At 47.3% G+C, this 11,524-nt stretch overlaps 2 protein-coding genes across 3 annotated transcripts; one reads left to right on the top strand and one right to left on the bottom strand.

Annotated features, from left to right (window-relative positions):
* The first annotated feature begins 174 nt into the window (after window positions 1–174).
* LOC100647352 (SET and MYND domain-containing protein 4) lies at window positions 175–5,250 on the top strand. The gene is made up of 9 exons (XM_012314733.3): window positions 175–559; window positions 666–816; window positions 893–987; window positions 1,127–1,331; window positions 1,405–1,526; window positions 1,611–2,015; window positions 2,081–2,282; window positions 2,372–2,587; window positions 2,698–5,250. Exons 1-9 carry the CDS (start codon window positions 175–177, stop codon window positions 3,032–3,034), a joined length of 2,118 nt encoding a protein of 705 aa, XP_012170123.2. The 3' UTR covers window positions 3,035–5,250.
* LOC100647589 (Y-box-binding protein 1) lies at window positions 3,253–11,473 on the bottom strand. Of its 2 annotated transcripts, XM_003399927.4 has the most exons (7): window positions 11,314–11,472; window positions 9,784–9,847; window positions 8,979–9,012; window positions 8,613–8,874; window positions 8,207–8,517; window positions 6,995–7,057; window positions 3,253–6,645 (listed from the first exon to the last, which is right to left on the bottom strand). In XM_003399927.4, the coding sequence occupies exons 1-7, from the start codon at window positions 11,372–11,374 to the stop codon at window positions 6,601–6,603; spliced, it is 840 nt and encodes a 279-aa protein (XP_003399975.1). In that variant the 5' UTR covers window positions 11,375–11,472; the 3' UTR covers window positions 3,253–6,600. The 2 variants fall into 2 exon arrangements, with proteins under 2 accessions (XP_003399975.1, XP_012170121.1); XM_012314731.3 differs by lacking the exon at window positions 6,995–7,057 and having other exon boundaries at window positions 11,314–11,473.
* Window positions 11,474–11,524: the final 51 nt, after the last annotated feature.

The following is an 11,524-nucleotide window of genomic DNA, read 5'->3' as shown; positions in this document are numbered from 1 at the left end:
TCGCAACGGCTACAACGAAGCTACGTTCGCCATTCGTTCTCCTGGATCGTTCGCGACCCCATCTTGCCGCTTTTTTCGCTCGTATACGTGCTATCTGTACCGAATCTGCCGAAATTCTGCCGAAATTCTCCGTTTTCGAGGACGAGCGTTCGCGGAGATCGAAGCGAGTTGGAGATGCAGCGAATTAACGCGATCGATGAGGCGCCGGCGGACCCATCTTACAGGGACCTGTGCTCGCTGGAGACTCTCAGATCCGGAAAGAACGGATTCTTCCGAGAATTCAGCGAAAACGTGACGCGAGTCGCCGGAGAGCGGTGGATCTGCCAGGTTTTCGGGCGGCTGACCAGCGACGAGCAAAGGATTCGAGCCATCTTCACCGATGCCAAGGTGAAGGACACGGTGTTGGAAACGTTAAACCGAACGGAGATTCTGTACCGCGGCAAAGACGCCAACGTGTCCAGAGCGAGGAGGCTCGAGGGATTCGAGGCCGCGGCCGCGGCCCAACGACGGAAAGCTCTGTTGCTCTTCGGTCAGGCCGTTCTTCGCGCTCCCCTTCCAGGTTTGTTTCTCTCTTTGCGAGTAGGCTCGCGACGATCGATCCATCGATCGATCGTCCGATCGGCTTCCTTCCTCTCTCGCCTCTTTTCCCCGTTGTCCCGTTTCAGGAAAATGCCGCACGGTCGATCGAGGTCTCGGACTACCGCTCGCGTTCCTAGCCAGAGCCGAAACGTTTCTTGCCTGCAACGAGCACGAGCTCGCCCTTCGTGATTTAAGTTTCGTCGAGGAAATGGACGGCGATCTGCCCAACGAGTTACGGTGAGCACTGGACGAGTTGACGAGTTTCGACGAAGCGTAAGATAAAACCCGGCTGAAGGGAAAAGCGCTGTTTCAGAGCGTCGTTTGCTCGGACGAAGAAGGCGTGCGAGACGTTCGTGCGAGCGAACGAAAAGAAGCTGTTGCCCGCGAGAGCACCGTCGCGAGATAAAGGTAGGTGAGTGGCGATTCGTGGCTGTCACCAACGGAGAAGAACGTACGTTTGCTCCGTCGATCGAAAGAATATCGCGAAAAGACGATGCGACGGAGAAACGCACGTTTTTCGTTAGGTTCGCTTTCGGTTCGCTCGCAGCTGCGGCCCGATCGGCCAGCGACGAGAATCCGCGGTTGCCGGGCGCCTCCACCCTGCTCGACATCGAGGAGACGGAGAACGCGGGCAAACGAGCGATCGCCGCCAAACCGATCGAACCGGGGGACAGGTTGGTCGTGGAGGCGCCGTACGCCGCTACTCTGCTCCCGGAATTCTTCGGTACGCATTGTCAACATTGTTTCTCGAGGTGAGTAACGGCTCGATTCCGCTACATACGCTCTATATCGGCAACTTCCTACGGATCCCCGTCGTCCTTTCAGATTCGTAGCACCGATAGGATGTCCGGACTGCAGCAGCGTCGCCTTCTGCGGCAGAAAGTGCAGAGACGCCGCGATGGCCAGCTATCATAAATACGAGTGCAAAATTCTCGCTCTACTGATAGGTAGTGTATAACGAGGGATTCTCGAAATAATGCATATAGGCCGTGTTTCGCACCGAGATGCAACCGCTTCTGTCGTTTCGTCAGGTTCGGGTATGAGCGTTTTGAGCATGCTCGCTCTGCGAATGGCCACTCAGAGCGGACCGACCGGCTGCATCGAGATTTGCCGCGCGTTAGATTCCAACGAGAAGGAACAGGTCGCACGACCGTGCACGCAAGCACAGGCGAAACTTAGCAAATCGGCGAAACGTCGTTCGAGAAGGAAGAAATTGCGTGATTCGAGACGCGAGCAGCCCGTGGAGAAAGTCCCTCGTGAAACAGAGCGAGAGAAACTCGTCGAAGGAGACGCGATCGATCTGCGGGTGTACGATCTCGTTACGCACGAGAAACACAGAACGGCTAAGGATTTTTTCGAGAGATCGCTGATGGCAGCGTTTCTTCTCAAGTGTTTGCAGAGAGTCGGCTTTTTCGAGACAGTGACGAGGGACGGAGGTACTTGAACGCGGACCGTGTCGCGATCGATTGGCAATTTCAGCAGCGTGCTGTTCGCGTTTCAGAGACGCCCAACGATCGAGAAATCGCGGTAGCCGGCCTGCTGCTGAAACATCTTCAACTGCTGCAGTTCAACGCTCACGAGGTGTTTGAGACGCGACTCGGAAATGAACATCGGTTTCGCGGTAGCAGACCCCTTTACATCGGGGTGGCCATCTATCCGACCGTTGCACGCTTCAATCACGACTGTTATCCCGCGGTGACCAGGTACCCTACAGCTTTAGCTATACCGACCGACCGTTCACTGTATAGCTACGCGTAGCTTAAACTCGATAAATCGTCCTCTCTTGTCACAGATACTTCGTCGGTCGATCTATCGTGATTCGGGCGATTCGCAGTCTCCGACCAGGAGACACGGTGGCTGAAAACTACGGGCCGATTTTCACCAAACGAAGCCTGGAGGATCGACGGAGAACTCTCGCCGCCAGATACTGGTTTCGTTGCGAGTGTACCGCTTGCCGCGAAGATTGGCCACGCTTCGAGACTTTGACCAACGATATGGTCAGACTGAGGTGCGAACTTGTTTCTTCGACGTATAGTACCGCGTATTCGCGCTTGCGTTCGCAAAGCGAGACAGAAAGTGAGAGCGAGCGAGGGAGAGAGAATTGATTTTCGATCGCAGGTGTCCGACCGAGGGATGCTCCAAGCTACACTCGCGTCCCCGAGATCCCAGCAGATCCATCGAATGTTCGTCCTGTCGACGAAGAATCAACCTGCGAGAATCGCTGGACCGGGTGCGCGAGTGCGAGCACCTGTACGCCGAGGGATTCGCCGCGATGGAAGAGGAACAACCCGAGAGAGCGTCGAAGGCGTTCTTCGAGGCAGCGAGCAAATTTCACAGAGTGGCTGTACCCCCTCACAAGGACACGCACCTGGCCGAAATCGCAGCCAGTGCCTGTATGGCGGACGAAGGCAACGTCTATCGGCCCGATTCCTTCCCGATTGCTTTCCGTGAATGAATCACCGGAGCCAACCGATTCCGAAACCAACAGGAAATCGAGCGACCGTCGTATACTCGTTCCAGGCAGCTTTCTCTCGTCTCGAAGATCGTTCGAATAAAAATATAAAAAACGTTAAGGAGCGCAGCAGCTTCTTTCGCTGAAATCGCACGCGAAAGGATCGGGGAAAAGGGAGAAGAAAGTAAGCTCGATGCAAACGTAAGAAACTTCACCTTCGGTTCGTGAGTTTTGCGATTTTTTTGGCATTTATTTTTTATAATGCACATGTTTCGTGAAAAAATTAAATTCCGTATATGAAAGTAGCTTTTCAAAGTTTCGCATTTCGGTACAAAATTCACTGGGGGTTCGAGGAAATGAGAATATGAAAGATGCGGATCGGAAACCGGATAAGGAAAGGGTAAGGGTAAGGGTAAGGGTAAGGATAGGTGTAAGGATAAGGACAAGGGTATAGGTGAAAGCGAAGACAGGGATAATGGGGAAGGTAAAGACGAAGGTAAGGGGGCAAGGACGAGGAGAGCAGGATGGATCGCCGGGGTGGTTTCGATCGAGCGGCGACACGTTGGACGCGCGCGGCAAACGCGGCGCATCCGTGTCGCGACCGGCAAGATTTACGTCTCCTCCTTTACGTGTAATTAGATGACTACCCTTTCTTCTTCGAGACACGGGAGCGTTCCCTCGATTCTCCCCTTTCTTACGCTCCTCTCTTTTTTCATCATCCGTTCCGTCCCGCACGATCCGGGACGACTCTCTCATCATTGAGATCGCTCCTCGCGAAAAGCTGAATTAAAACTAATTGACTGTCGCAGCGAGTGGTACGCGAATCGTGACGCGCGATCTTCTCGTTCTCGTTCCTCGTCGAGAAACGAGCGCGATTTCAGACACGCGCCGCGCTAGGGGGAACGATACGAGAGTATCGAGAGCGCAGAGTACGATTTCTACTCGACGCATTTCCACAGGCCTTCGAAACGCGAACGCGCCGACGTTACAATTCGTATCACAGGGATCACCGTTCGCGACCGTGCGCGTTCCGTGCTCGCCGTTCACTTCGAACGCGGTCCAAGTTCGACGTTACGTTGCCTGCTAGCATACTGGTCCGCGCACGACTCCTCTTTTTTCTCTTTGCTTCTATTTCTTTTTTAATTCCGATATTCACTTCCAACACATGCATCGTTCTTTTTTCCGCATACAATTACAACGTTCTGCGTCTAGGAGTCGTTTACCTTATTTTCTTTCACGCTCTTCGTCTCCTCTTCCTCGTCGCTAGCTCGCGTCCCGCGGCAACACATCCTTCTGTATGGATCGCGTACAAAAAAACGCGAAACGTCAAGCAGCGCGCATTCGACGACGAATCGACGACGAATCGACGACGAACCGACGCACTGCTATCTTCCCTGTTCCCGCTTTCATTTCAATCGACCGCGGAGGAACACGAGGATCAGCAGTTGTTATTCCTCATTTTACGCTATATTTGTACGCATGCACGCACACACACTCTCCACTCTGTCTTCACCTCGTCGCTCTTTTCTCCCGATCGTGTTTCACCGTTCAAGGCTCTATTGCAAAAAGCACTCGAGGTGACTAACGCACTAAAGCCTTTTTACCGAAGATCGCAAAATAGCCTTACGATAGGACGATAGCGACCATAAAGATTATGATGACGACACAGACACAGATTGAGACAGAGACAAAAAAAACTAAAAAGATATCTTGTTCCCTTGAAATGAAATAAAATCTGACGCAACGAATTTGCGCGCTCAACTTCGAAGCGTTTGGAAAGAAAATTGTACATTTTATTTTCCGACGATAGAACTACAAACTAAAATTTAAAAAATTGTTCCGTTTTCATGCAAAAGTGTATAAATCTTTCGTCCTCTCTTATTCTCTCTCTCTCTCTCTCTCTCTCTCACTCTTTCTCTCTATGTATATATATATCTCTCTCTCTCTATTTCGCTCTCTCTCTCTCTCTCTCTCTCTCTCTCTCGTTTTCTATCTATCTATCTATCTATCTATCTATCTATCTATCTCTCTCTCTCACTATCTCACTTGTTCGCGCATTCACTCGCTTGCTCGCTCGCTCATTTACTCACTGACAAACCGCAGGTTTGCATTGTCAATCGAGAGGAAATTTCCGATATCTTCGAGGATCGATACGTTCGAGCAACGACGGCAATGTTCTTCCACCATGATCGAACGTTATCGGCTCGTTACACCGAAAATTACGGCAAAAATTGATCGGATTCTCGGTTAACGCTTTACGCGTGACATCTCGTTGCTTATCGTCGGATAATACGTTTCGTGCCCTCCTGGGGCATCGATCGCGTCATTTGATACGAGCGATCGTGAAAGGTACCGCGCCAATTTGTTTCGCGTCACTAAATTACGCGATCAGACAGAAAATTCTATGAGATTTATAATTGCATTTAGTCGCTGATCATCGAACGAATCTTCTCGTTGCGATTTTGCAAAGCATATAAGCCACGAACCAACGAGGACCGAAGAGACAAAAGCGACACGACGGACGACTGGTTTTCGAAACGAATCGAACATATTGCGTTTCAATGAAGGGGGAGGGGGGGAAAAAAAAGAACGGAGTAATTTCGAGAGAAACTGAAACGATTAAGCTGGCTGGCACAATGACAGGTAAGCGCGCGTAGTAACGTATTCCTATGATTTCAGGGGCGCGCGCGCGCATTTACCGATTACATGTACACGGACAAGAGAAAAACTCTGCGAGCATCGCGTTAAACTCAAAGACATATATATATGCGTAAAACGATCGAATGCGTTTCGTTGAAGAAAAATTAAAACGTATGAAACAATAAATACGCAAAAACAAGAACAAAAATACCACTTTCGCCTATTCGAATTCGTATTGTGTAGCCCATCACCGTGTTTCTTCTCTTCTCTCTCTTCGTTGTTTCTTCCACGATCGAGATTACCTAACTTTCATAACTTGACGCAGAACGAAATTCGTTGCGTTACAATCGCGCATTTTCTTTACCATTTTTCACCGCCGTCGTCGGACGAAATACTCCAAAATACACGACTTACCGCCGTTTCGTCCCAGTTCGCGGAATAAAACCGTCATTCACCGGCTACGTCTCTTCCGATCGCTTTTTCTTAAAATCTTTTGAATTTCGACGAGTGACAGATTTACACAATCGAAAATCTATAAATTTTCACAGAAATATAACGAAAAACGGTGGTCGTACGGCGGTAAGTCCAACTCGAGAGTTTGTTCGCTCGTAGTCGATACATGTCGTGGATCGTGTTTCTTCTTCGCGACGAGGCTTTCCAGCGTATTCTATCAACTAATTCCGGCAGCATATCGGACACGCTTCTTAATCTTCTTCTTCTGCCGGGGAGAGTGTGGAGCGATGTTCCGCAATTTCCTTCCATTTCTTGCTTTTTTTGTTTCGCTTTTTTTTTTTAACTTTTTTCATTTGTTATGTTATAGTGTTGCTGCTGCGGTTGCTGTTGTCGTTGCTGTTGCTTCGGTGTATAACGGGTGTTGGTGTTATATATTAAAAGGAGTGTTTTTGTTGTAGTGGTACCATTACTCTTGGTTAAGCGGTGCTTTCGGTGGTGGTGTTCTGAACCGGCTGACTTTCCTGCAAGTCAAACGAACAAACTTCAACGATCGTTTATATTTGAATTAGAAGCCATGCTTTGCTGATTCGCAAAACAGAGGGCAAAACGGAAATAATTTTACAATAAGAAAGATGTACGACACGAAAGAGCGATGAAAAGCATCGAGGCGCGGAAACAGGATGTCCACGCTGAAAAGGATCAAGGCTAACGAGATACCGGGAGAAACTGATCCCAAGGTGTAAAGTGCAGAAAGAAAGAAGTGTATAAATGGTAAGTCGAGAATAGTTACAGCATAGGAAAACGTAGAGCGAAGGATGTACAATCGGAAGGATACGAAGCAAGGATCAGAGAAAAATAAAGCCACGTTACCTGTGGAGCAGGGACAGCGACAGGTGCATCCTTATCTTTAGGTGCATCCGACTTCTGCTCCGACTGAAAAGAGTACAAAAAGATACGTGCAATAGTGTGTGCTAAGCGCTACGCCAAAGATTCGTCAACGGACCGAACAGTCACGATTTCTGTGATCGCCGTGATAACGATCTAACAGGACAGGAAACTAACGAAAGAGAGTGTGTGTATGTGTGCGCGCGCGCGTGTGCGTGTGTGTGTAAATATAATGTATATAAACACACACACATATATATACATACATACATACATAGACATAAATAAACAAATGGATGGATGGATGGATGGATTGATGGATGGATGGATGGATGGATGGATGGATGGATGGATTGATGGATGGATGGATGGATTGATGGATTGATGGATTGATGGATGGATGGATTAATAGATAGATACATAGATGAATAAATAAGTAGAGATAAAAAAAAGGAATTGAACAAATGTACAAACGACCAAACTTAGAATAGAATAAAAAAGAAATGGGAGTACAACGTAGGAACAGAAGAAACACGTAATATGTGCGATCCGTTGATTACGATGCGAGTATTTACAAGTGTATCGTACAAAGAGGAACTAAAGATTTGAAAACGAACAATGCAAAATCTCCGGACTAGCTTTCTAATCGATCCATATAACCGTTCATACTCGAGTTATCGCTTTTTAAAGTCGATTCGAACTAACGAATCTCGTAAACTCGTAAAAAATATCGTACAGGAAAAAGTTACAACTGAAAATAATTCTTGACGTATATTTAAAGAGAACGATGACGATAGCGCGTCAAATGGTTTTCCAAGTATATAGAATGACTCTAAATCTACCACGAATTTTTCACGAGATATCTAATAGGCAAATCGAAAGGTTTTTATCGAATCGATAACAAAATCTACCATGCAGGATTATCGAGTTACTAAGCTGAGTGAAACACTAGACAATGATTTCCGTGGCGTCGCGTTATTCCTGGGCCGATTCTCCGGTAATTGAGGTTCGAAGTATACGACGATAGAGCGAGTGAGAGCTAGATCGAGTAGACTAGAGGAGTTAAGAAACGATTAACGAGAAACAATGATAATTTCACGCTAAATGGAGCGATAGAAAGCAAAGACCGAAGGATAGGTTCGATATCGCAAAAGTCGCTAGAAAAACAGATTAGATGAGAAGGTAATCGTTACGGACTTTTACTTGGCCGTCCTGGCTACGAGGACGACGCGGAGGTCCGCCACCTCTTCCCCCGCGGAAATTACGACGGAAGTAACGACGAGAAGGTCCTCCGCGTCCACGACCGCCACCACGTGGCACGCCTCCGTCCCCGCCAGTCTCGCCACCTTGTTCGCCACCGTCGCCGGTGTTATCTCCTTGTTGTTGCGCCGATGGACCAGAACGGCGCGATCCGCGATAGTAGCCATCGTATTGTCGTCGAACCCTGTAACGTCGTTGCTGACCGCCTCCCTCACCGACATTCGCTTCGTCCCCGGTCTTACCCTCACCTGGAACCAACAACGAGCAAACACGTTTCTCCTACCTTCCTCCATTCCATTTGAAACTTAACAACAAAAGACAACATTATCCGCTTTTTACTCACCGGTTTCGTAACCGTCTTGACCTTCTCGAGGTCTACGTTGAGGTCGAGTGCTTCCACGTCTTTGACTGATGTACCAATGACCTCCGCGATACCCACGTCGCCTATCGGCAGCATAAGGCGAACCTTTTACTGCTTCCCCGGATGGACCAGTAACGTTGGCCGCTTCATGACCCTTCTCGCCTATTACCACGTCAAATTCGACCACTTCACCGTCGCCGACACTGCGCACAGCCTTCCTTGGGTTGTTCTTCACGATGGCTGACTATAAGCGCAGAAAATTATCATCGTGATCAGCGATTCGCATATTCGAGATCCAATCCGTAGCTCGTTCCTTTCAACTACTACCAAAATAAATGTACTACTCACTTGATGAACAAATACATCCTCCTTGGTGTCGTTCCTAAAACAAATCAAACGGATTGTTAAACGATAGAATTATCGAAGAGGAGACGCGTTTGTTTGTAATTCGACGAAAATTTGTTGTGCGTCTGGGAACATGGACCAAATGGAAAGCATTTCCATGTACGATCCAATGGATGTCCAGACAGTCGTTTTCTCTACCACCGTGTACTTGAAACGATACCATTGAATCCGCGCAAACGGCGCGAACAAAGGTGCGAATGAACGGTGGTGATTCGATCGCGACAACTTTCTCCCGAAAAAAATGTCCTTTTCTCTGACCTACGAAAATCGTTGTGCTGCGCGAAAACGAACGATGCTTTGGCCACTGTGCAAAGGCATAGCGCATCCGATAGCTACTTATACATACACGCGTACGCACATGTGTATATGGTATGTGTATAGTGGCGCGAAGAAGGGAAAGGAAGAGAATGAAAAGGAACTAGAAAAGAAGTAGCATAGAGTGGGGTGGAGTGCCATGGACTAAGGTGGGGATGCGGATAGGAAAATGCTAGAAATAGCCAAAGATAAAGGAGGAACCGTGGACGAACGAATGCGATTTGGCGATGCACGTGTCGAAGCAAGCGTCTATTTTGCCAATGTTAGAACGTTTGGATCGAGCTTGAGAACGAACCCGCGCTACGAAAGCTTCGCCAGCCATTCAGAGTTCGGTCGAAATTTAGAAATTCGGATCTCCTCGATACGATCGATCGATCGATCGATCGAAAAGACAAAAAAAACAAGTGAAAAACGGTAAATCGTTGGTACTAACCTGTTGATGAATCCGTACCCACTCTTCACGTTGAACCACTTTACAGTCCCGGTCACTTTGTTAGCTGAAACCCAACAAAAACAAAATAGTACTAATTAAATATCTAGCACACAACCTTATGCGTCGCATTAGTCGATAAATGCATCCTCGATAACCAAATCAATTAAACCATTTATCGAGAATCCGGCGATTCGGTTTGTTCGAAAAGGTGGAAACCGGAGCAGACGGTACGGCTAAATAAACCGCTCTGAATAAACGCACCACTGATCTAATTGTAAAATCAAGGCACGTATATTGTTTAGTTTGTATCCTCTTTGCAACAAGTATTTACTTTACCATTCGTGAGAAATATTTATATTTACTAACTGTTGCGATGTGTTCGTAATTAAAAGCCAATTATTCTTAGGATAATTCCATGTTTATATAGCAAACAGCCCGCGTTACCGACCGTTCGTAGCAGGGTAAACAATACGCTGAAATTTTGGAATTCGCTTGGGTAACAGTTTCTTGGACTTTTGCCCGTTAACATTTCAGTTTTCCTTCGAATCGTATCAACGAACGAAGATATCCAGTTCTAAATGGAAACAAGCAGCGATCTGTAAAGACCCGATGTTTCTGAACTTTAACTGAAAATGCAGTTTCGCTCCTATTTCGTTTTTCATTCGAAGAAAATAAGTTTCCGCGAAGCCAATCTAAAGTGGAAGCTGACGACGGCAGCGCGCTCGAGTCCGTTCCGAAAACGAATCGTTCGAACGGAAGCGAACATTTAACGAATAGGTATACCGAAAATTACGTAACCCAACTAGTGTTTAGGTCGATTTACGAAAAACACGTTGAAAACGTACGGGAAAGGCAGTAGGGAAATTTCCAGAAATTACTACTGCATATAACTATGACGTAACTACAATATAACCACGAATTATAGATTACATATTTTATTTGTTCGATACACGGGTTAAGGTTATGATATAAACGTAAATCGCAGGGTGAAATAAAGAGGGATAACGAAACGAAGTAAGATGGAGTAAAGAAAAACAAGAAAACGGAAAGAAAAAGAAAAAAATGCACGCATTCTAATCTACACGTTTCTATTCTTTTCCGTTTTTTTTTTCATCGTATTTGAATTGAAGAGAAATTTCGTAGAACTCGATGTTCGATAAGCGCGTGTAAGCTATTCCGTTTCGGAAAGAGAGAAAGAGAGAGAGAGAGAGAGAGAGAGAGAGAGAGAGAGAGAAAAGGAGTGAAGAACTCTAGAGAGAGGGAGTGAGGAGGGACGAAAGAGAAATAAACGTATTGGAAATTCGACGATCTTCTATGGAAAAAGTTGGAGAAAATGTAGATAAAGCAAAGAAGAATGATAACCGGCTTGCCGGACGCATGCCACATGGCTGAACGTCTGCTGCTCTCATAGACGCCATTATTACATGCGGGCGATCGTCGCAGAAACCAACACGCTCTCGTTCTAGTTGATTATCATACCGGCAAACTAAACGCGACACGATATTTAAGGTACATGCACGACTCACTTACCGATGATCAGCTTCTGCTGGCCAGCCTTTGGTTGTTCGGGCTGTTTTTCCGGGTCAGCCATGGTGGTGGTGTTAAGGTGTTAAGACACGCCGCTGCCGAACCTAGATGTTCCCGTCTTTCTGGTTGTGGTGTTGGTTCCCTTCTAATGTTCCCAACATGGCTGCGCCTCCAGGCGACCGTACAAACATCCTTCCCGTCTAACGAGCTCTAT

Source organism: Bombus terrestris, chromosome 12 (assembly GCF_910591885.1).
Source record: "Bombus terrestris chromosome 12, iyBomTerr1.2, whole genome shotgun sequence".
Classification (NCBI taxonomy): Eukaryota; Metazoa; Arthropoda; class Insecta; order Hymenoptera; family Apidae; genus Bombus; species Bombus terrestris.
The sequence above is the reverse complement of the archived record's forward strand: the minus strand, read 5'-3'. Positions and strand labels throughout refer to the sequence as shown.

Coding starts and splice junctions, on each gene's coding strand:
- LOC100647352 (XM_012314733.3), top strand. CDS start 175: ATGCAGCGAATTAACGCGATCGATGAGGCGCCGGCGGACCCATCTTAC. Junction 988..1,126: donor AGCACCGTCGCGAGATAAAG/GTAGGTGAGTGG, acceptor GTTCGCTCGCAG/CTGCGGCCCGATCGGCCAGC. Junction 2,016..2,080: donor GACAGTGACGAGGGACGGAG/GTACTTGAACGC, acceptor TTCGCGTTTCAG/AGACGCCCAACGATCGAGAA.
- LOC100647589 (XM_003399927.4), bottom strand. CDS start 11,374: ATGGCTGACCCGGAAAAACAGCCCGAACAACCAAAGGCTGGCCAGCAG. Junction 8,875..8,978: donor AGGATGTATTTGTTCATCAA/GTGAGTAGTACA, acceptor CTGCGCTTATAG/TCAGCCATCGTGAAGAACAA. Junction 8,518..8,612: donor TCAAGACGGTTACGAAACCG/GTGAGTAAAAAG, acceptor TGTTGGTTCCAG/GTGAGGGTAAGACCGGGGAC.